Raw genomic sequence first — 19,986 nt, 5'->3', positions numbered from 1 at the left:
CATGAGTGAGAATGGACATGTTAGCAACTCCCACAGGTAATCAAACACAGGCACTGCCAGCCATGGGCAACAAGCAACGGGCACTGCCAGCGTTGGCCAACCAGTAACGGGCACTGCCAGCGTTGGGCAACCAGCAACGGGCACTGGCAGACATGGGCGACCAGCAACAGACACTGTGAACCCACAGGAAACCAGAAACAGGCACTGCCAGCCATGGGCAACCAGTAACAGACACTGCCAGCCATGGGAAACCAGCAACAGACACTGCCAGCCATGGGCAACCAGCAATGGGCACTGCCAGCCCATGGGAAACCAGCAACGGGCACTGCCAGTCCATGGGCAACCAGAAACGGACACTGGCAGCCTTGGGCAATCAGCAACAGACACTGCCAGCCATGGGCAATCAGCAATGGACACTGCCAGCCATGGGCAACCAGTAACAGACACTGCCAGCCATGGGCAACCAGCAACAGGCACTGTCAGCCCATGGGAAACCAGCAACGGGCACTGCCAGCCCATGGGAAACCAGCAACGGGCACTGCCAGCCATGGGCAACCAGCAACAGACACTGTCAGCCCATGGGCAACCAGCAACAGACACTGCCAGCCATGGGCAACTAGCAACGGGCAGTGCCAGCCCATGGGCAACCAGTAACAGGCAGTGCCAGCCCCTGGCAGCCCTGGCCTCACCCGGAGCTGCCATGTGGCACAGCCCTGGGTGCTGACCTTTCCCCTCCTCACTTCCAGCTCCCTTTCCCCACACTGAATGCCAATGCTCAGGCCTTGCTCCAGTGAGCTGTGACCAGCCTGGCACGGCCATGGCTACTGAATGCAAATGCAAACACAACCATGAAGCCTGTGGTTAATGATTAATAGGCAGGAACATGGGAGGCAGCTGCAGCCAGCCCAGCACTCAGCACCAGCACCAGCACCAGCAGCAGGATTCCCATTGCCCAGCATACAACACTGGCCAACAGTGAGTCTTTGGCTCAAGGTCTGGGGAAGAGGCTGCAGTACAGGTCTGATGGGGAGGGTCCTGGGGGTGTTGAGCCTGGAGAAGAGGAGGCTGAGGGGAGACAGGAGCACTCTCTGACACTCCCTGACAGGAGGCTGGAGCGAGGTGAGGCTCAGACTCTGCTCCTGAGCAACAGGATGAGAGGAAACAGCCTCAAGTTGGGTTGTCAAGAGAGGGTTGTCAACCCCTGTGCCAGGCTGCCCAGGGAGCTTGGGGCAGTGCCCAGCCCTGGAGGGATCCCAGAGCCGTGGAGCTGAGGTGCTGAGGGCTGTGGTGTAGTGGTGGGCTGGGCAGGGTGAGGGCAGGGCTGGGACTGCAGCAGCTTCAAGGGCTTTAACAACCTAAATGAGTCTGTGATTCTAAGGTACCCAAAAAGGGACCCACCAAGGCCCTGGATAACCTCCCCCCCGTCTCCCTCTCACACCCAGGGTCCTGGGGGCCAGCTGTGGGCTGTGGGAAAGCACAGCAGGCTGCTGTGGGCCCTGGCTGGGAGCAGGGAGCTGCATCTCCTGCTGGAAAGCGGCTCATGGCAGGGGCAGCCGCAGCTGCTTCCTCCTCTTGTGCGGGTGCTGAGCACTGTACAGCTGGGACATGTACTGCAGCTCGGGCATAACCATCCTCTGGCACGTTCTGAGAGTCCTGTTGTCCAAGTCCTGCCTGAGGTTGTACCCAAGGATATTTGCAGCCCCTGACTGGAAAGGCAGGAGGGCCTTGTCCTTGATGTGGTCCTTCCCCACCGCCTCCTGCTCCGAGAGACAGGTCTCCATGAGCTCCTTCTGTCTCGCTCGCAGCTCATCCACCTCCTTGTGCAGCTGCTCCAGCCCTATGGCCTCCTCGACCCTCCTCCAGAAGCTCTGGTTGAAGTGCAGGTAGAGCTCCCAGTCCAGGGAGCACCAGGCTTTCACCCTCTCCTCGCTTTCCGGGCTCAGGGCCTGGACGCTCTCGCGGCTCCTGGAATTGAGCCTGAAGTAAACCACATCGTCCAGGTCCCAGCACAGGGCGTGCCTCAGGAGCACCATGGACTCATCAAAGTACTCTGCTATCAACATCAGCTGGAAGTTCTGCTCCATCTCCCTCAGGACCTGCTGCACGTACCTCCCGTCGTCCTCGGCGTTGTTGTCGTAGCCAAAGTCAAACCACATGATGTTCCTGGCGTAGATGTTCTGCTGCCGGTCCGCCCGCCAGTAATACCTCAGCGGTGAGGCCAGGTACTCGTTGACGTCCTTGGAGGCCCTGAAGGCAGGGACCACGTTCTTGTAGTAGACGTAGGAAGACTCCAGCAGGCGGATGGGGTTCCTCAGGATGGAGAAGTAGAAGGTGTTGGCTGCCATCACCTTTCGCACCTGTATGAGGGGAGGGAGGGGAGAAGCGGTCGGCGCGGAGGCACCGCTGCTCCCCGCTGCCAGGGCGGCTCCTCCCTTACCTCCGAGGGGTTAAACCGCAGGTGGTTGCCCATGATGTTGTAGTTCTGCCCTATGGACTGGAAGTCCTCCACAAAGTGTGCCAGGAAGCTGCTGGGGTAGCCCAGGTGCAGGAGCTGCTGGGCTGGCAGGGCCACGGTGAGCTCGTGCCTCTCGGTGAAGCGGAACAGGAGGTTGAGGACGGTGCTGCTGGCTGTCTTGTGCGTCTTGAGGAACATGACGTTGGTCCTGGCGCGGCACGGCGCGCCCGCCAGCTCCTCCTGCCTCCTCGCCACGCTGCAGGGAGGCAACAGAGGGCCAAAGCAGCCTCCTCAGCACCATGCCCGACCTGTGGGAGCTGGCAGAGCCCAACCCAAGCAGGGTCTCCCTGTCCCAGCAGCGACAGCCCAGCCCGGCCCCGTCCCTCGGGCACGGATGCCCAATGGTTTCCTGCTTCAGCTCACCCAAAGGCTTCAGCTCCAACCCCTTTTCCCACGAGGCTGCTTTAGCCCTGAGGAGCTGCCCTTAGGGCTAATTTGATCCCTTGCCTACCCAAATGCAGGTCTAGCACCTAACTCTGGGCTGCTGCCCCAACCTCAGGAGGGGTGTCCCAGGCCAGCCCCCGGCTGCCCTGGGCAGCTGAACTCACACACTCTTGCTTCTGCTGCACTTACATGGAATTGTTATCCTCCACGTGGAAGAATCCCGACAGCAAGATGAGTCCCAGGCAAAGGCTGAAAGCAACGAGCCATTTGAGGTGCCTGGAAAGACAGAAGAGCTTCAGCAGACGTTTATCTGACAGCCCTTCCCTGAAGGCAAACCCCCCACCTCTGCACAGTGCCCTTGGGAACCTGGGCCACAGCCACACACCAACACGGTGTCAGCCACCCTTGGTCCCCAAGCTCTGACAGCAGCCCTGCCGTTAGAGGCACAAGAGTGAGAAATGGCACTTTCTCCTCACTTTGGCCTCTGGAAAGCCACAGTCCAGGCAGAACCTGAGCTCTTCCGACAGCTCTGCTCTGCTGCCTTTTCTTTTGCCTTTCTGGGGCTTTAGAGCTTATTCCCTGTTCAAACTTCTGGTTTGTTCCCTAGAAAAGAAGCCCTTTGTGTCAGGATTCCCCTGGTAAGAAACCTGAGCAGCTCCTGTAATCACATCACTGCAGGAGATGGGGAGCTCAAAGAAACCCTGAACCTCCTTCCTCCTGCTGCACCTGATACAACTGAGGCTTTTCCAAGCACCTGTAATAGACCAAGGACCCTCTGCCTTCAGGCCAGGAGACCTGCCACAGCTCCTCCTGCCAGCCCAGCTCTGGCACTCAGCCTCACCCAGGTCTCCCTTCCATCAGACCTTCTCCAAGGGGTGAGTTATTTCCAGCTCTAACCAGGCAACCTCTGTGCACCATTCCAGCCAGGGCATGGGATCTATTGAAGGTTTAATGCCCACCAAAAAGGAGCTTTGCACCCCAAAGCTGGATCTGGCAGCTCCCCCCAGCACACCATCCCCCAGCAGGCAGCAAGGGGGAGAAACCACCCCCCAGGATGCTGCTGCAGGTGCCCTAAGGCTTGGGACAACCTCCTGCATTTGGCTGAAGCTGGAAACTAGAGATCTCTGTATGGACCTAACGAGCTTCTTTCAAATTAAAAGACCTGGAGTTCAGGGAAGCAACACTCCCAGGGAAATGCATCTCCAGCCTGGAGAGAACCACAACGAGCTCCACGGGTCACGAGCAAGTTCCAGGGGTGGCCTGAACCAGACCTCTCTGCAAACAGCACCTTAATCCTGCACCCAGCTCCTTCTCTCCCCTCTGCCCATACCTGGAAGGGCACCCAGCAGGGCACCCGGGGCTCTTCATGCTGCCTCCCAGCCGCTGTCTCCTCTGCAGATCTCAGCTCCAGCTCCGCGGCTCTATTTGCAGCATCCTGCCGCTGCTATAAATGGCTGGGGGAGGTGAGGACAGAGGGAGGGGCCAGGTGTTCCTGGGAGTGGGGGCACTTAATTCATAAGCCATGGAAAGAGGCAGGGCACGGCCAGGCTGCAGAGCTGCCTCGGGCCCCGGTGCTGGCAGGGGAGGGAGGGCTGGGCAGGGACCCCTCAGCCGGGTGCTGGCTGCAGGGGGAGTTGTGGGGGGTCACAGCAGGGGCTGAGCAGGGTGCTGGGGGCTGGAGGAGGGCAACCTGGGTTGCTTCAGCACCCTTCCTGCTGTCACACCGCTGCCATGTGCACCTGCCCTGCTCACTGCGCTGCTTGGTGCCACAGGCAGTGCCTGCTGCACCTCTCCAACCCTCCTTCCTCCTGCTGCACCTCTCCAACCCTCCTTCCTCCTGCTGCACCTCTCCAACCCTCTTTCCTCCTGCTGCACCTCTCCAACCCTCTTTCCTCCTGCTGCACCTCTCCAACCCTCCTTCCTCCCGCTGCACCTCTCCAACCCTCCTTCCTCCCGCTGCACCTCTCCAACCCTCCTTCCTCCTGCTGCACCTCTCCAACCCTCCTTCCTCCTGCTGCACCTCTCCAACCCTCCTTCCTCCTGCTGCACCTCTCCAACCCTTCCTCCTGCTGCACCTCTCCAACCCTCCTTCCTCCTGCTGCACCTCTCCAACCCTCCTTCCTCCTGCTGCACCTCTCCAACCCTCCTTCCTCCTGCTGCACCTCTCCTCCCCTTCCTCCTGCTGCACCTCTCCAACCCTCCTTCCTCCTGCTGCACCTCTCCAACCCTCCTTCCTCCTGCTGCACCTCTCCAACCCTCCTTCCTCCTGCTGCACCTCTCCTCCCCTTCCTCCCGCTGCACCTCTCCAACCCTTCCTCCTGCTGCACCTCTCCAACCCTTCCTCCTGCTGCACCTCTCCTCCCCTTCCTCCCGCTGCACCTCTCCTCCCCTTCCTCCCGCTGCACCTCTCCAACCCTCCTTCCTCCTGCTGCACCTCTCCAACCTATCCTCTCCTATTAGGAAGGTAGAAGGTTGCTTTCTTTGACTTTCTGGGTAGAGTGTGAGCCCAGGGGCTGTTTGAGGGAGAACTTCCAGCATTGCCCTTGGCACAGCAGCAGCTGCTGGTGGGGCTCATGTGCAATGGGCCTCTTTCTCCCATCCCATTGCATACATCAGCTGTGCCATTTCTTGCTCACAAGCTGCTGGAAGCCCTCAGATCACAAGAGACCCCTGTTATGCTTTTGCAGTTGACCCATTGCTCTCTCCTGGGGTGCTGCACACAGGTTTGGACACTCAGGAGTGTGTTCACAAACCCTTGGCCTCAGGTGGGGCCGGGCTCCCAGCTCCTCGTGCCCTCCAACTCCACTCGCTGGTGGGGTGAGGAGCAGAAAAGGCCTTGACATCATGCAAGTGCTGCTCAGCAACAATCACAACGTCCCTGTGCTGTCAACCCTGGTCACAGACCCACCAAACAGCCCCATCCCAGCTACTATGAGGGGAATCAACTTCACCCCAGCCAAAACCACTGCAGTCAAGTGCTTCCTCCTCGCTGTGCCAGACTGCCACTGCCTCACAGAATCACAGAAGCATCTGGGTTGGAAAAGTCTCTTGAAGCTCCTGCAGTCCAAGCCCTCCCCTCACACTGCCAAGCCCACCACTGACCCACGGCCCTCCAGCTTCCAAGTGCTGAGCATCCACATCCACATCATTCAGAGATGTTTGGACAAGAAATTGCTCCCACAACAATGACTCTTTACACAAATGTGTCCCCCCACAGCTATGTACTCACCCTGTTGCTCCCTCCTCTACACAAGAGTGAAGCAGAATCTGACAGCATCACTGAGGACAAGGACAATCCTGGTGGTTAAGGGCTAGGACTGATAGTATATAATAACTCCATCACAACTCTTCTCCCTTCCCCTTCCCCTTCCCCTTCCCCTTCCCCTTCCCCTTCCCTTCCCTTCCCTTCCCTTCCCTTCCCTTCCCTTCCCTTCCCTTCCCTTCCCTTCCCTTCCCTTCCCTTCCCTTCCCATTGCTCTGTGGCTGAGGCAGTGACCTTCCAGAGAGCTGAAGGATGTCCATTCACACAGATGGCTGAGCATGGCTGCGCCCTGCACTGACAGCAAACCTTCCCTTGTCGTGGCAGGTGCCCAGGTGAGCGGCAGGATTTCCCTCTGGCACCTGGCACAGCCTGACTCCAGAGGGTGCCACGTTCAGGGATGTACAGATGTGACCAGCAAACAACCAGCAGCCAGCAGATGACTGACTGGCAGATGGCCTGGCCTGGCCTCTGCTAACACAGGGGGTGACAATGTGGGTTCACACACCAAACTGGAAATGACACGTCAGAGGCCGTGTGGCTGTGGCTGAGGGACACGGGTCAGGGGTGGCTGTGGCGGTGCTGGGGGAACAGTTGGACCCCCTGAGCTTAAAGGGCTTTTCCAGCCTCAATGATCCTGTGATTTTGGTGGGAAGGGACCTACAATGCCCATCCAGTACAGCTGATGACCTGCCTGCCTGAGAAGCATCTCCCACACATCCAGCTCTGGATCCCAGGGAGAAGCATCTCCCAGCACCTCCCACACATCCAGCTCTGGATCCCAGGAAGAGGCATATCCCACACATCCAGCTCTGGATCCCAGGGAGAAGCATATCCCAGCATCTCCCACACATCCAGCTCTGGATCCCAGGGAGAAGCATCTCCCACACATCCAGCTCTGGATCCTAGGGAGAAGCATCTCCCACACATCCAGCTCTGGATCCCAGGGAGAAGCATCTCCCAGCACCTCCCACACATCCAGCTCTGGATCCCAGGGAGAGGCATCTCCCACACATCCAGCTCTGGACCCCAGGGAGAAGCATCTCCCAGCACCTCCCACACATCCAGCTCTGGATCCCAGGAAGAGGCATCTCCCACACATCCAGCTCTGGATCCCAGGGAGAAGCATCTCCCACACATCCAGCTCTGGACCCCAGGGAGAGGCATCTCCCACACATCCAGCTCTGGACTCCTGGGAGAAGCATCTCCCACACATCCAGCTCTGGATCCCAGGGAGAAGCATCTCCCAGCACCTCCCACACATCCAGCTCTGGATCCCAGGGAGAGGCATCTCCCACACATCCAGCTCTGGACCCCAGGGAGAAGCATCTCCCAGCACCTCCCACACATCCAGCTCTGGATCCCAGGAAGAGGCATCTCCCACACATCCAGTTCTGGACCCCTGGGAGAAGCATCTCCCACACATCCAGCTCTGGACCCCAGGGAGAGGCATCTCCCACACATCCAGCTCTGGACCCCTGGGAGAAGCATCTCCCACACATCCAGCTCTGGATCCCAGGGAGAGGCGTCTCCCACACATCCAGCTCTGGATCCCAGGAAGAGGCATCTCCCACACATCCAGTTCTGGACCCCTAGGAGAAGCATCTCCCACACATCCAGTTCTGGACCCCTGGGAGAAGCATCTCCCACACATCCAGCTCTGGACCCCAGGGAGAGGCATCTCCCACACATCCAGCTCTGGACCCCTGGGAGAAGCATCTCCCACACATCCAGCTCTGGACCCCAGGGAGAGGCATCTCCCACACATCCAGCTCTGGACCCCAGGGAGAAGCATCTCCCAGCACCTCCCACACATCCAGCTCTGGATCCCAGGAAGAGGCATCTCCCACACATCCAGCTCTGGATCCCAGGGAGAAGCATCTCCCACACATCCAGCTCTGGACCCCAGGGAGAGGCATCTCCCACACATCCAGCTCTGGACTCCTGGGAGAAGCATCTCCCACACATCCAGCTCTGGATCCCAGGGAGAAGCATCTCCCAGCACCTCCCACACATCCAGCTCTGGATCCCAGGGAGAGGCATCTCCCACACATCCAGCTCTGGACCCCAGGGAGAAGCATCTCCCAGCACCTCCCACACATCCAGCTCTGGATCCCAGGAAGAGGCATCTCCCACACATCCAGTTCTGGACCCCTGGGAGAAGCATCTCCCACACATCCAGCTCTGGACCCCAGGGAGAGGCATCTCCCACACATCCAGCTCTGGACCCCTGGGAGAAGCATCTCCCACACATCCAGCTCTGGATCCCAGGGAGAGGCGTCTCCCACACATCCAGCTCTGGATCCCAGGAAGAGGCATCTCCCACACATCCAGTTCTGGACCCCTAGGAGAAGCATCTCCCACACATCCAGCTCTGGACCCCAGGGAGAGGCATCTCCCACACATCCAGCTCTGGACCCCTGGGAGAAGCATCTCCCACACATCCAGCTCTGGACCCCAGGGAGAGGCATCTCCCACACATCCAGCTCTGGATCCCAGGGAGAAGCATCTCCCAGCATCTCCCTCTCCACGTCCCCTCCTCAGGCGGCTGCAGAGAGCCACGAGGTCACCCCTCAGCCTCCTTCTCTCCAAGCCAGACAAAGCCAAAGGCCCCAGCCACCCTTCATGTCCATAAGGGACATGTCTTCCAGCTCAGCTGCCCTCTGGATGCCCTCTGGGACCTTCCTGTCCCTCTCCGCTGCAGGGCCCAGCGCTGCTCCCAGCGCTCGTGCGGCCGCACCGGCTGCTCTGGCAGCTTCCCTGGGGCTTCTCCCGCAGAGTCCTGTGCTTCAGGCTGGATCCTCAGAGCCCAGGTATGGCTGGACCCAATCTCAGCCCTCGGCTGTAAAGGAGAGGTTGGATTTGAGGTTGTGCACAAAGTGGCTTTATTACAGCTGGAGCTGGAACAGACCTGAACCAAGAAATCAATCGCTGGGCCGTGACACCCGGCTCCCAGCTCCCTCCTGCCTTGCGGGGGCTTGGTCCAACAGCAGCATCTCAGTCTGTGGTCGTTTTGTCCCTTCCTCTGTCCTCAGAGAGCTCCTGCCCCTGGCTCAGCAGCAGCCCTTTGCACTCAGGCAGATGTAGCATCCTCTCACCTGCACTTGTGCACCAGCATGGTCACTGCTCTTCAGCTCCAGTATCTTGTCTGTAGCCGGGTGTCATCAGTGCTGTCAGGCTGATGCTGACTTAGGGAACACTGTTACATTCAGACAACTCCTCTCAATCAACTGCAGCTTCACTTTTGGCCCAGTTGATCCCCCCCAGGGCTTTCCCATCCCACAGCGTCAGCCTGGGCCGGGCTTTGCTCGTGCCTCTGAGGTGCCGCTGCCGGGGCAGACGCCGGCCCTGCTGCTGTCCCAGCCCGTGCAGCTCTCAGGGGCTGGAGGGCAGCGTCTTGTAGGGGTTGAGGATGCCTTTGGGGTCAAACATGGCCTTGAAGCGCCGCATGACAGAGATTGCCTGCTGGGGCTTGCTGTAGTGCATGAACTGCTTCTTCTTGAAGCCCAGCCCGTGCTCGGCGCTGACGCTGCCGCCGCAGCTCGCGGTCCACTCGTACACGAAGGGCTCGATGGCATCCTGCAGGGCGCGGCTGTACGACTCGGCCGTGATATTCAGGTGCAAGTTCCCGTCTCCTGCAAGGACACGTTGCAGAGGTGTGTGTGGGAGACCTCGGTGTCCCTGCCACAGCCAGCCCTCGCTGCCTCCTCCCCGTGCCCGCTGTCAGTCTGTGTGCCGAGGGGCGCGAGTGCACCGCCCCCAGCCGCGGCCGCTCACACGGCGCCTGGCGCCCGCGGCACAGCTCGTGAGCAGCTGCTGTGAGTGCACACACCTGCAAACCCTCACCTCTGCCACTCTAAACCTCCAACAGCCCTGCTCTGTTAATTGGTGTGTGCCTCCCCTAGATGAGATGGCACAGCTCAGAGGTGGCATGGCACAGAGATGATATGGCACGGCACAGAGGTGGCACAGCACAGCACAGAGATGGCACAGTACAGAATAGCACAGAGATGGCACAGCACAGAGATGGCACAGCACAGAGATGGCACAGCACGGGCCTCTCCAGTGGTATTTCACAATGGTCATTAGATTTGAAGACAGCCCTTCATCACTTTCTCTCTCCCCATTGTGTCTGTGCAGTGTCCTAGATGCACTTTGGCACGGTGTCAGCAGGCAGAGCATGTTCTCCTTTTGCCTCTTGCCTGTCTGATGAGACACAGTCACTGAGTGCTCAGAGGCAAAGCACACAGAGAAACACAGCCTGCCCCTTGTCCCTGGGAGCATCCCAGCAAACCCTGCAGCACACAGCTCAGTCCTCCATGCCAAGAGCTACCAGAGCCAGCCCTGCTTACACAAAATTGTCCTGCACTATCTCTCAAATCAAGTCTGCTGAAGAGCCTTCTCTCTTTTTAATCATCACCTGACCAGCACAGCTCTGCTAAAGCAACTGACCTGCTTGTAACACCAACCAGGCTCCCAGCACTCTGACAAGCCACAGCCCATCTGTGCCTCTCTCCCCTCTCCTAATGGCTCACACAGAACTAAATTCCAAACCAAAGAACCACTTTGGACAGGGAAGTGCTCCCCTACCCCATGTGTCCAAGCACATTAATGAAATTAACAGTCCAATTAAACAACCTACATCCTTGAACAGAAAGGATAGAGCAAGAGGATACGAATGGCCATGCTGGGGGCTGGCTAGCCAGCAACCTGCATCCACACATGGGATCCAGTCCGACAGCAACGAAACTCCCCCGTGCTCCCTCTTCTGACAGCTCTCAGCTGTTCAGTCTCTGCTTCTCCATCTAAAACTACTGGGAAGCTGCACAGCAAACCCTGGAGCACAGAGAGCAATCACCTCCTTCCCCAGCAGGTGCAATCATGAACTGTTTGGGTTGTTAAAGCCCTGGAAGCTGTTGCAGTCCCAGCCCTGATCTCGCCCTGCCCAGCCCAGCACTGACCCACGGCCCTCAGCACCTCAGCCCCACGCCTTTGGGATCCCTCCAGGGCTGGGCACTGGGCTTGGTGTTGCATTTGCCCTTGGGCTACTTCACCCTGTTGCCCTGAGCCCTGTGGCCCCAGGCTGGGCAGGGCCCTCTGTGGAGGATGCCGTGTTGAGGGCGACTCACCCAGGTGACCATAGCCCAGCACGCTGCTGGCACCGGGGCCCAGCCGAGCCCTGGCGGCCGTGACCAGCTCGTAGAGTCTCCCCAGGGGCAGGGCCACGTCGTACTTGTAGACGCAGCCCTCGTGCATCAGGGCCTCAGTGATCCGCTCCCGCAGCGCCCACAGCTCCTGCTGGGGCACAGAAAGGCCGGTGACACCGCTGCCCCACGGGCACCCTGCCCACAGGCACGCAGGGCACGCAGCAGGGACTCCCTGCATGGTACAGCTGCTGCTGCGAGGCAGCAACCTGGCAGCACTGGGCAGTGAGGGGGCAGTGCCAGGGCAGGAAGGACACAGGACAGGGGGCAGTGTCAGGGATAGAGAGGACACAGGGCAGGGGGCAGTGCCAGGGCAGAAAGGACACAGGACAGGTGGCAGTGGCAGGGATAGAGAGGACACAGGCATGGGTATCCTCTCCAGAGCTGTTTAGGGTTCCCAGGGAGTGGGGATGTGCCCCCTCCACTCAACTGCAAGGGTTTCTTTGGGAACTGGGGCTGGCAGGAACATGGGTCACTATAAAAGGCTGGGCAGAGACAAATCCTTCCCACAGAGACACCAGCAGGCTCTGGCTGCAGCACTGCTGGCCTGCAGGACTTGGCTCATCCCTGGCCTCCCTGACAACTCAGCTTTGGTAGTTCCCAGGCAGTTTAGGTGCTACCCCAGCAACCCCTGAAAGATGTCATTCCTTACTCTGATCTGTTTCAAAAGGGGAAACCACCACTGAAACCCCAAACACTCTGGCATGAGTCAGCAGTGCTAAGGGTTCTCCCTTAGCATTCTTACTCAATCTGCCACACAAGCTACCAGGGCACTCAGGGATCAAGTCCCAGTGTGGCCATTTCCACACCAAAACCACAGCTCCAAGCAGGGAACCACGTCACAGGGATCATGCAAGAGGAAAGAATGACTTGCCTTTATCCTCCTCTCATCTGTTGCCACAGTTCCATCAGTGGCCAGACCAGAAGCTGTGGCCTCTTCTAGGAAGTTGCTCAGTTTCTCTTCATCATGGGTCGAGTTGGAGCCTGAAGTTTCAATCAACACATAAAAAGGGCTGCCTGGAAGTGAGACAGAGCACAATAAGCAGGTGTTGTGGGGTAAAAGCACAGGAGCTTGGCAGGGTCTGGAGCTCTCTCCAAGCTTGGCATGTCTCATGGGTCACTCTGTGCCCAGACTGTCTGGTGCCAGGCAGAGGGGCAGCTCAGCTGGCAGCCTCTCAGCTCTGGGGCACTTCTGTGCTCCTCCCTTCCCCCAGTCACTGCTTCCCAGTTTGGTGGGCACAAGTAGAAGTAACAAGCCTGACCTTCAGAGACAGCCACAGAATGTGTTTGGAACGGAATGCTGGGTACAAAACCTATGAGGGATGGTCACACACTGACACATCACAGCCACATGCATGTGGGACTAAGCTGCAAACCCCCAGGCAGGGTACAACACCTCCTCCTGCAGCACCAGTCACACCAGTACCTGCCACTGGGCTGGACAACTTGAGGTATCTCTGAACCAGTTCCATGCACTTCTCATCCATGAACTCGAAGGCAGACAGGATCTCCCCCAGCATGGCTCTGCCCACTGTGAATGTCTCCAGCACCTTGGCAAAGCTCTGACACCCTTCAGACAGAACACAGAGAGGAATCAGTGCCACACACACAGAAAGGAATCAGTGCCACAGACACATAGAGAGAGGAATCAGTGCCACAGACACATATAGAGAGGAATCAGTGCCACAGACACACAGAGAGAGGAATCAGTGCCACAGACACATAGAGAGAGGAATCAGTGCCACAGACACACATAGAGAGGAATCAGTGCCACAGACACACAGAGAGAGGAATCAGTGCCACAGACACACATAGAGAGGAATCAGTGCCACAGACACACACAGAGAGGAATCAGTGTCACAGACACACAGAGAGAGGAATCAGTGCCACAGACACACAGAGAGGAATCAGTGCCACAGACACACAGAGAGGAATCAGTGCCACAGACACACAGAGAGAGGAATCAGTGCCACAGACACAGAGAGGAATCAGTGCCACAGACACAGAGAGGAATCAGTGCCACAGACACACACAGAGAGGAATCAGTGTCACAGACACACAGAGAGAGGAATCAGTGCCACAGACACAGAGAGGAATCAGTGCCACAGACACACACAGAGAGGAATCAGTGTCACAGACACACAGAGAGAGGAATCAGTGCCACAGACACAGAGAGGAATCAGTGCCACAGACACACACAGAGAGGAATCAGTGTCACAGACACACAGAGAGAGGAATCAGTGCCACAGACACACACAGAGAGGAATCAGTGTCACAGACACACAGAGAGAGGAATCAGTGCCACAGACACACAGAGAGGAATCAGTGCCACAGACACACAGAGAGGAATCAGTGCCACAGACACACAGAGAGAGGAATCAGTGCCACAGACACAGAGAGGAATCAGTGCCACAGACACAGAGAGGAATCAGTGCCACAGACACACACAGAGAGGAATCAGTGCCACAGACACACACAGAGAGGAATCAGTGTCACAGACACACAGAGAGAGGAATCAGTATCACAGACACACAGAGAGAGGAATCAGTGTCACAGACACACAGAGAGAGGAATCAGTGCCACAGACACATAGAGAGAGGAATCAGTGTCACAGACACACACAGAGAGAGGAATCAGTGTCACAGACACACAGAGAGAGGAATCAGTGTCACAGACACACAGAGAGAGGAATCAGTGCCACAGACACACACAGAGAGGAATCAGTGCCACAGACACACACAGAGAGGAATCAGTGCCACAGACACACACAGAGAGGAATCAGTGCCACAGACACAGAGGAATCAGTGTCACAGACACACAGAGAGAGGAATCAGTGCCAAAGACACACAGAGAGAGGAATCAGTGCCACAGACATACATAGAGAGGAATCAGTGTCACAGACACACAGAGAGAGGAATCAGTGCCACAGACACACAGAGGAATCAGTGTCACAAAACCTTGTGACAAGTTTCACAAAGCCTACTCGGCCTCCAGCCATCTTTCCCATCCCCAGAAGGTGCAACCTGCTCTCCTGTGGGGGCTGGGAGCAGCTCCTGTAAGGGTTTGAGGTGGGAGATGCCTTGCAGGTGTGTTACACATTCACACCAAGGGTAGGAAGTACCTGCCCAGGTATTTTAACAAGCAGCCCCACATTGCCTCTCAGACAGGAGCTGATGGCTCAGCAGGCTGGCTGCTGCCTTCCTCTCCCCTCCCAGCCTCTGAACTCCTTAGTGTCAGCTCCTACCGAGGAATGCCACATTCACAGCCTTGGGTTTCTGAGGGCAGAGGATGGAGACAGCAGTGATCACTCCCAAGGTGCCCTCGGAGCCGATGAAGAGCTGCTTCAGGTCGTAGCCCGTGTTGTCCTTGCGCAGCGAGGCCAGGCAGTCCAGGACAGAGCCATCAGCCAGCACCTGCAGGGACAGCCAGCCCCAGTCCAGCCACCCAGGCAGCAATCCTCTGCCACAGCCCTGCCTGGCTGCCACTCCCAGCTCTCCCTCCCCTCCACATCCCACCCGAGTCTGACCCCAAGCTTTTCTGTTTCCTTTGGATAACAGCCTCCTCAGACTTAATTCCTCTCCACCAATTCGGGCTCCTGGCACAACACAGCACTCAGAGGGTGAGAAATGAGACTGCAAGCTTTCTAAAGGAAGAGAGCACTTCAGCAGGCACTGTCACATCTGCAAGTCACACATGAAGACACTTCAGTGCTACTGCAAGTGGCCACCAGTTGGGTCCCCGACACAGGAGCTTCTCAACAGGAGCAAAACAAGGCACTTCTGACAGCTGCAGTGATGGTTACTTACAAAAATAAACCCCAGCCTTTACCTGTTAATTGCAAACAGGTCAACAACCTCCAAGGTGTCAGCACATCAGAGCCCCACACACCTCAACCCGAGTTTCAGAGAAGTGGGGAGCTGCCATTAAATGCACTGAGGCAAACGGCAGCCACTGCCCTGGGCTCACCCACATCTACCTTCGCTCACTGCAGCCTCAGTTTGCAAAAGGGCATCCAGTCATTTCTGGGGAAGAAGCACCAGAGCAGCAGCACCCAAAGGAATGTTTCAGGTGCTTTTTTATCCAATCTGGCCCTGGAAGATGGAGAGCACCAAACCTGACACACCACAAACCACCTCCCACTGAGACTCCAGAGCTTCCTGCACCCTGCCAAAACCACACATCAGACAGCTCTGATTCCCTCACTTTTACAGTGCTGTTTGCACATATTCCATCAGGACAACTAACAACAGCAGCTGGAGTGTGCCCTGCTGTCCTTCCCAGTGGTGGAGAGGACGAGGCCTCCTTTGCTGCCACATCTCCCACTACTCAAGAGGAACAAGGAGTGTGATTTGAAAGCACAGTCAACCAGAGGGAGGTAAGCCAACCTGAGCCTTCCCTCAAGGCTGAATGTCTCCAAGACACGTTTATTAGAGGTTGTTTTGACACCAGAAGGACCCAGCTGTGACACAAAACCTTGAGGAGCCTACACAATAAAACCAAACCAGGTTTTTGTTACCTACCTGATTTATTTCACTGGGAGCTCTCTGCTCCCAAGCCACAAAATCTTTTAGAGCTACCAGGCCCAGCCTTTACACACAGAGGCACAGGCCTGTAAGGGAGAAGCAGGCTGAGGAACAGCCAAAACTGTAGGAGAAAGCCCTGAGCCAAACAAACCCAAAGCACAACCAGCTCCACTGGCAGTGCAGGGAGCAGCCACCAGAAGAGGGGGCTGCAGGATGGGTTTAGCAGAGACCCACTGCTGTACAGAGGAAACACACAGGTCATCTCCAAACCTCTCCCCTGGATTCATCACTGAACACCACTCCTGCCAGCCAGGACGGGTGCAAGCTGGAAACTGTGGTGGCAGTAACACGAAAGCCCTTGTTGGCCCTTCCCAAGCAGCCATAGCAGGGCCAGTTCAGAGCAAAGCCTGGACAGGGGCTTGTCTGCATGAGGCATCAGCTGAGGGCTGGGAGAGCAGGAGAGGGCAGGAAGCAGAGGCTGAGAGGCAGCAGGGAGAGCTGGGTACTCGCCTTACCACTTCCAGCCCCAGCACTGTCCCTCGCAGCGAGCCGTACCTCAGCAGCCGCAGCCCGCCCGCGTTCGTGGCCACGTTGCCCCCGATGTGGCAGCTGCCCTTGGCCCCCAGGTCCAGAGGCATGACAAAGCCCTGCTCCTCCAGGCACTCACTCAGCCTCTCCAAGATGCAGCCAGCTTGGCACACGAGGATCCCTGAAACACAAACGTCCCGCTGCAAGCTGACGCCCCAGACGGAGGCGGCTCCTCAGGGCCTGGGGGAAGCAGGAGCAGCTGCAGCCACCCCTTCCTCCAATAGCCCCTGGACTCAGTCTGAGTCTCTGCCTGGCACAGGGCACTGCCACACCCCTCCCCAAGCACAGGGGAGCTCTGCCATTGCCCTGCCATCTGGTCACCCACAGCCCTGGGCTGGCCAAGCACAAGCCATGTATCTCTGCCCCTTGTTCTCTCTCTGCTTCAAGTGAAACATTCCGACCAGCCCAGCCCTCCAAATCCAGGCCAGGTGTGAGTTCTCCCCTCCCTCAGCTGGCAGAGTTATCAGGGCCTTCTTCAACACTTGTCTTCAAGACAAGCCATTGTAGGACATTCCTGCTGCATGGCTTTCTGCACCAGCAGGGCTCCTCCTCAGAGCCCCAGCGGGCTGCCCTCCAGTCATCATCCCACAGAGCCTTCCCCTCAAGCTTGTCTTCCTCATTTACCCTGCTGCAACACAGGCAAACACAAACACTCAGGCCTTCATCTTATTCCATCAATAAATCACACCTGTCTCCAGAAGGTCATTGCAGCTTTCATCACCCTCACAGTAATGTACTTCAGAGGAACAGGAGGGCCAGAAAAGGCAACCTGCCCTGGCCGTGTCCCTGTCACTGAGCAGCACTGCAGCACAGCTCTGGGACAGGCACAACTTCTCTCCCCAGAAGAGACAAACCCTTCTTAGAAGGAGGTGAAAAGCCCAACGTTTGGTTTCTGTTAAGGTTCACATGAATGGGGGCAAGAACAGGTGAAACAAAGGCAGTGCAAAGGCAGACAGAAGACATTCCCCAGGAGAGAAGCTGTGAGCACACCTCTCTCCCAACTCCCCCCTGTCTGAAAGGAGCAGCTGCTTGGCTTTGAGGAAAGGTGCTGGAAAGCATTTAAGCAGCTCTCCTGTTCTTCAACACTGTCATTCTGCTCCACCTGAGGCTTTCTCATTTAATCTATGAACACGATGGGAGATGTTCACGTTTCTCTCTTCCTGCCACCAGATGGATTTTCCTGCCTGCTGCAGTTATAGCCTCAGGATTCCATCAGCAGCAGGAGCCTGGATGGAACAAACCTCTGACACCCCTTACGAAGCTGAACCTTGCTGACCCTGCAGCTCCCCAGGAACAGGGCTGCTTTAGGGCCAGGGGATCACCTCTGTGCCCCACAGATATTTACCAGACACCTTGTCAAAGCTGATGATCTTGTTCATGAGAAGAGTGGAGAGAATGATCTCATCAAAGACAGGAACGCTGCCCCCAACAAGGCCCGTGTTGCCCCCCTGAGGGTTCACTGCCAGGTTCCTCTCATGGCAGTACCTGCAAAGCAAACAGCTTTCTGAAATCTGAGGTGTTTTAAAGCCCTAACCCAGTGCATCAGAAGAGCTTCACCTCCACAAGAGCACCCTAACATTGGGCAGCATTCAGCCTAAAAGTGATGCTTCTAACAAAGGGACAAAGTGAGAAGGCTCAGATGAAGATCCCTCTACTCTGAGCCATCAGCATGGATGTGAGAAGCCTGCTGCTGCCCACTCAGCCTTTGCAAGGACAGGTGACAGTTTGGCCTTCCTTCTGCCAGACACCGACACCACACAACCACCCCAGAGAAGCCCAGGGCCAGGCACCGGGCCTGGGAAACACAGGCAGAGGTGGAAGGCCCTTGGAAAACTTCAGCTCCCTAAGTGAAAATACCCCTAATGAGGAACCTGCAGGTCATCCAGACAAGCAACACTGCCCAACCCCCAGCCCATGCACAGCCCAGGGGCAGCACCAGCACTTCTCCCCTCCTGGGAGCAGCTGGAACACAGGTCCAGCCGCAGGGCAGGGGGGTGTAAAGGGCAGAAGTCACGAGGCACCCAGGGAGAAAACAGCCTCAGCAGCCCCAGCCCTTGAGCAAGCAGTGCCTGGAGCTCCCTTGGCTGGATGCTGCCTGCAGTAACCCGAGTCTCCTCAGCACAAAGTCCAGTAGAAGGGCCACAGGTCACCTGAGAATCTGCGACACCTCTGCCGTCGTCTGCGGCTTCAACATCAGCTTGCTGCAGCCTGCAAGGAAAGCAAGGCGCTCTCAGGGCAAGCTGTGGGCTCTACAGAGAGAAACAGGTGGTAAATGGTGATGTCCCAAGCACCAGCACCCCTCCCCCGCGGGCAGAGGCACTTCACCCCCTTTCCAAACACAGGGGGGGAAGAGCTCTGCGTGTGCAGCTGGGTTTGGCTGCCCGTGGGGGCAAGGGGAAAGGTTTAATCTGTGACACAGGCAACAGGACCACAACACCCGTCTGAGGCTCAGCCAAACCCGTTCACAACCGAGCCGGATTGTCTCAGGAATGAATGAATTAGTAAGTGAAGGGGCTTAAGACTCAAACGATTCGCAGGTGATGGGTAGTTCCCAGAGCGTCTTCTATGAGGAAAACGACTCTCGGCCTGTACAGAGGTGTCTGCCATAAACGCAGGCGAGACGGCTCCGGACTCGTGGTCCTGGTGCGTGAGCAGGGGCAGAGGTCTCACCCGAACCAAACCCCCACAGCAGCGGCCGTACCTCGGACCGATCGCAGCCAGTCCACGTTGAACGGCTTCAGCTCCTCCGGGTCCGTGACGACGCGCCCCGGCATCATGCGCTCGAAGAAAGCCACATCGCCGCGGGACACGCGGGAGAAGGGCAGGCGCTGCACCGGGTACCGCCGGCTGGTCAGCGGCACCTCCCGGCCCCCGGCCGCCCGCAGCGGCCCCGGGGCAGCGGCCACGCTCCTCCCGCCGGGGCCGGGCCGCCAGCGCAGCCGAGCCCACGCGGAGCGGCGGGCGGCCGCGCACGGGACCGCCATCCTCATCTGCTACGCGGCGCCGCGCCGCGCCGAGCCGAGCCGAGCCGCGCCGAGCCGCGCCGAGCCGAGCCGCGCCGAGCCGAGCCGAGCCGAGCCGAGCCGCGCCGAGCCGAGCCGCGCCGAGCCGAGCCGAGCCGCGCCGAGCCGAGCCGAGCCGCGCCGAGCCGAGCGGAGCGGAGCCGAGCCGCGCCGAGCCGAGCCGAGCCGCGCCGAGCCGAGCCGCGCCGAGCCGAGCCGAGCCGAGCCGCGCCGAGCCGAGCGGAGCGGAGCCGAGCCGCGCCGAGCCGAGCCGAGCCGCGCCGAGCCGCGGTTACCTGCCCCGGCCCCGCCGCCCGCTGCGGCCCCGCCGGGACTCGGGGCCTCAGGCGCCCCGCGGGCACTGAGCGAAGCGCGGGCCCGGCCGGCTACCGGCGGCGACAGAGCCCGAGGCCCGTCCCGCTCACAGCGCCGCCTTGCGGCCCGGAGGCCACCGCAGCCCCAGCGCCCGCCCCGCGCAGCCGCCTGGGTCCTAGCGCCCGCCCGCGGCCCA

The 19,986-nt window shown here is 58.4% G+C and overlaps 2 protein-coding genes across 4 annotated transcripts; both read right to left on the bottom strand.

The window, feature by feature from the left end:
- Positions 1 to 1,360: 1,360 nt before the first annotated feature.
- GAL3ST2 (galactose-3-O-sulfotransferase 2) lies at positions 1,361 to 9,276 on the bottom strand. The gene is made up of 5 exons (XM_062005301.1): positions 9,257 to 9,276; positions 3,089 to 3,175; positions 2,438 to 2,711; positions 2,110 to 2,357; positions 1,361 to 1,965 (listed from the first exon to the last, which is right to left on the bottom strand). The coding sequence occupies exons 1-5, from the start codon at positions 9,274 to 9,276 to the stop codon at positions 1,539 to 1,541; spliced, it is 1,056 nt and encodes a 351-aa protein (XP_061861285.1). The 3' UTR covers positions 1,361 to 1,538.
- On the bottom strand, positions 9,020 to 19,510 carry D2HGDH (D-2-hydroxyglutarate dehydrogenase). 3 transcript variants are annotated; one of them, XM_062006002.1, is made up of 9 exons: positions 19,175 to 19,510; positions 18,624 to 18,681; positions 17,819 to 17,958; positions 16,401 to 16,594; positions 14,607 to 14,775; positions 12,789 to 12,932; positions 12,237 to 12,379; positions 11,288 to 11,453; positions 9,020 to 9,793 (listed from the first exon to the last, which is right to left on the bottom strand). In XM_062006002.1, the coding sequence occupies exons 1-9, from the start codon at positions 19,461 to 19,463 to the stop codon at positions 9,534 to 9,536; spliced, it is 1,563 nt and encodes a 520-aa protein (XP_061861986.1). In that variant the 5' UTR covers positions 19,464 to 19,510; the 3' UTR covers positions 9,020 to 9,533. The 3 variants fall into 3 exon arrangements, with proteins under 3 accessions (XP_061861986.1, XP_061861988.1, XP_061861987.1); XM_062006004.1 differs by having other exon boundaries at positions 18,624 to 18,722; positions 19,175 to 19,251; XM_062006003.1 differs by having other exon boundaries at positions 18,624 to 19,059; positions 19,175 to 19,190.
- Positions 19,511 to 19,986: the final 476 nt, after the last annotated feature.

The sequence above is a fragment of the Colius striatus genome, chromosome 12 (assembly GCF_028858725.1).
Source record: "Colius striatus isolate bColStr4 chromosome 12, bColStr4.1.hap1, whole genome shotgun sequence".
Lineage (NCBI taxonomy): Eukaryota > Metazoa > Chordata > Aves > Coliiformes > Coliidae > Colius > Colius striatus.
This window is presented reverse-complemented; position numbering and strand designations above follow the sequence as displayed.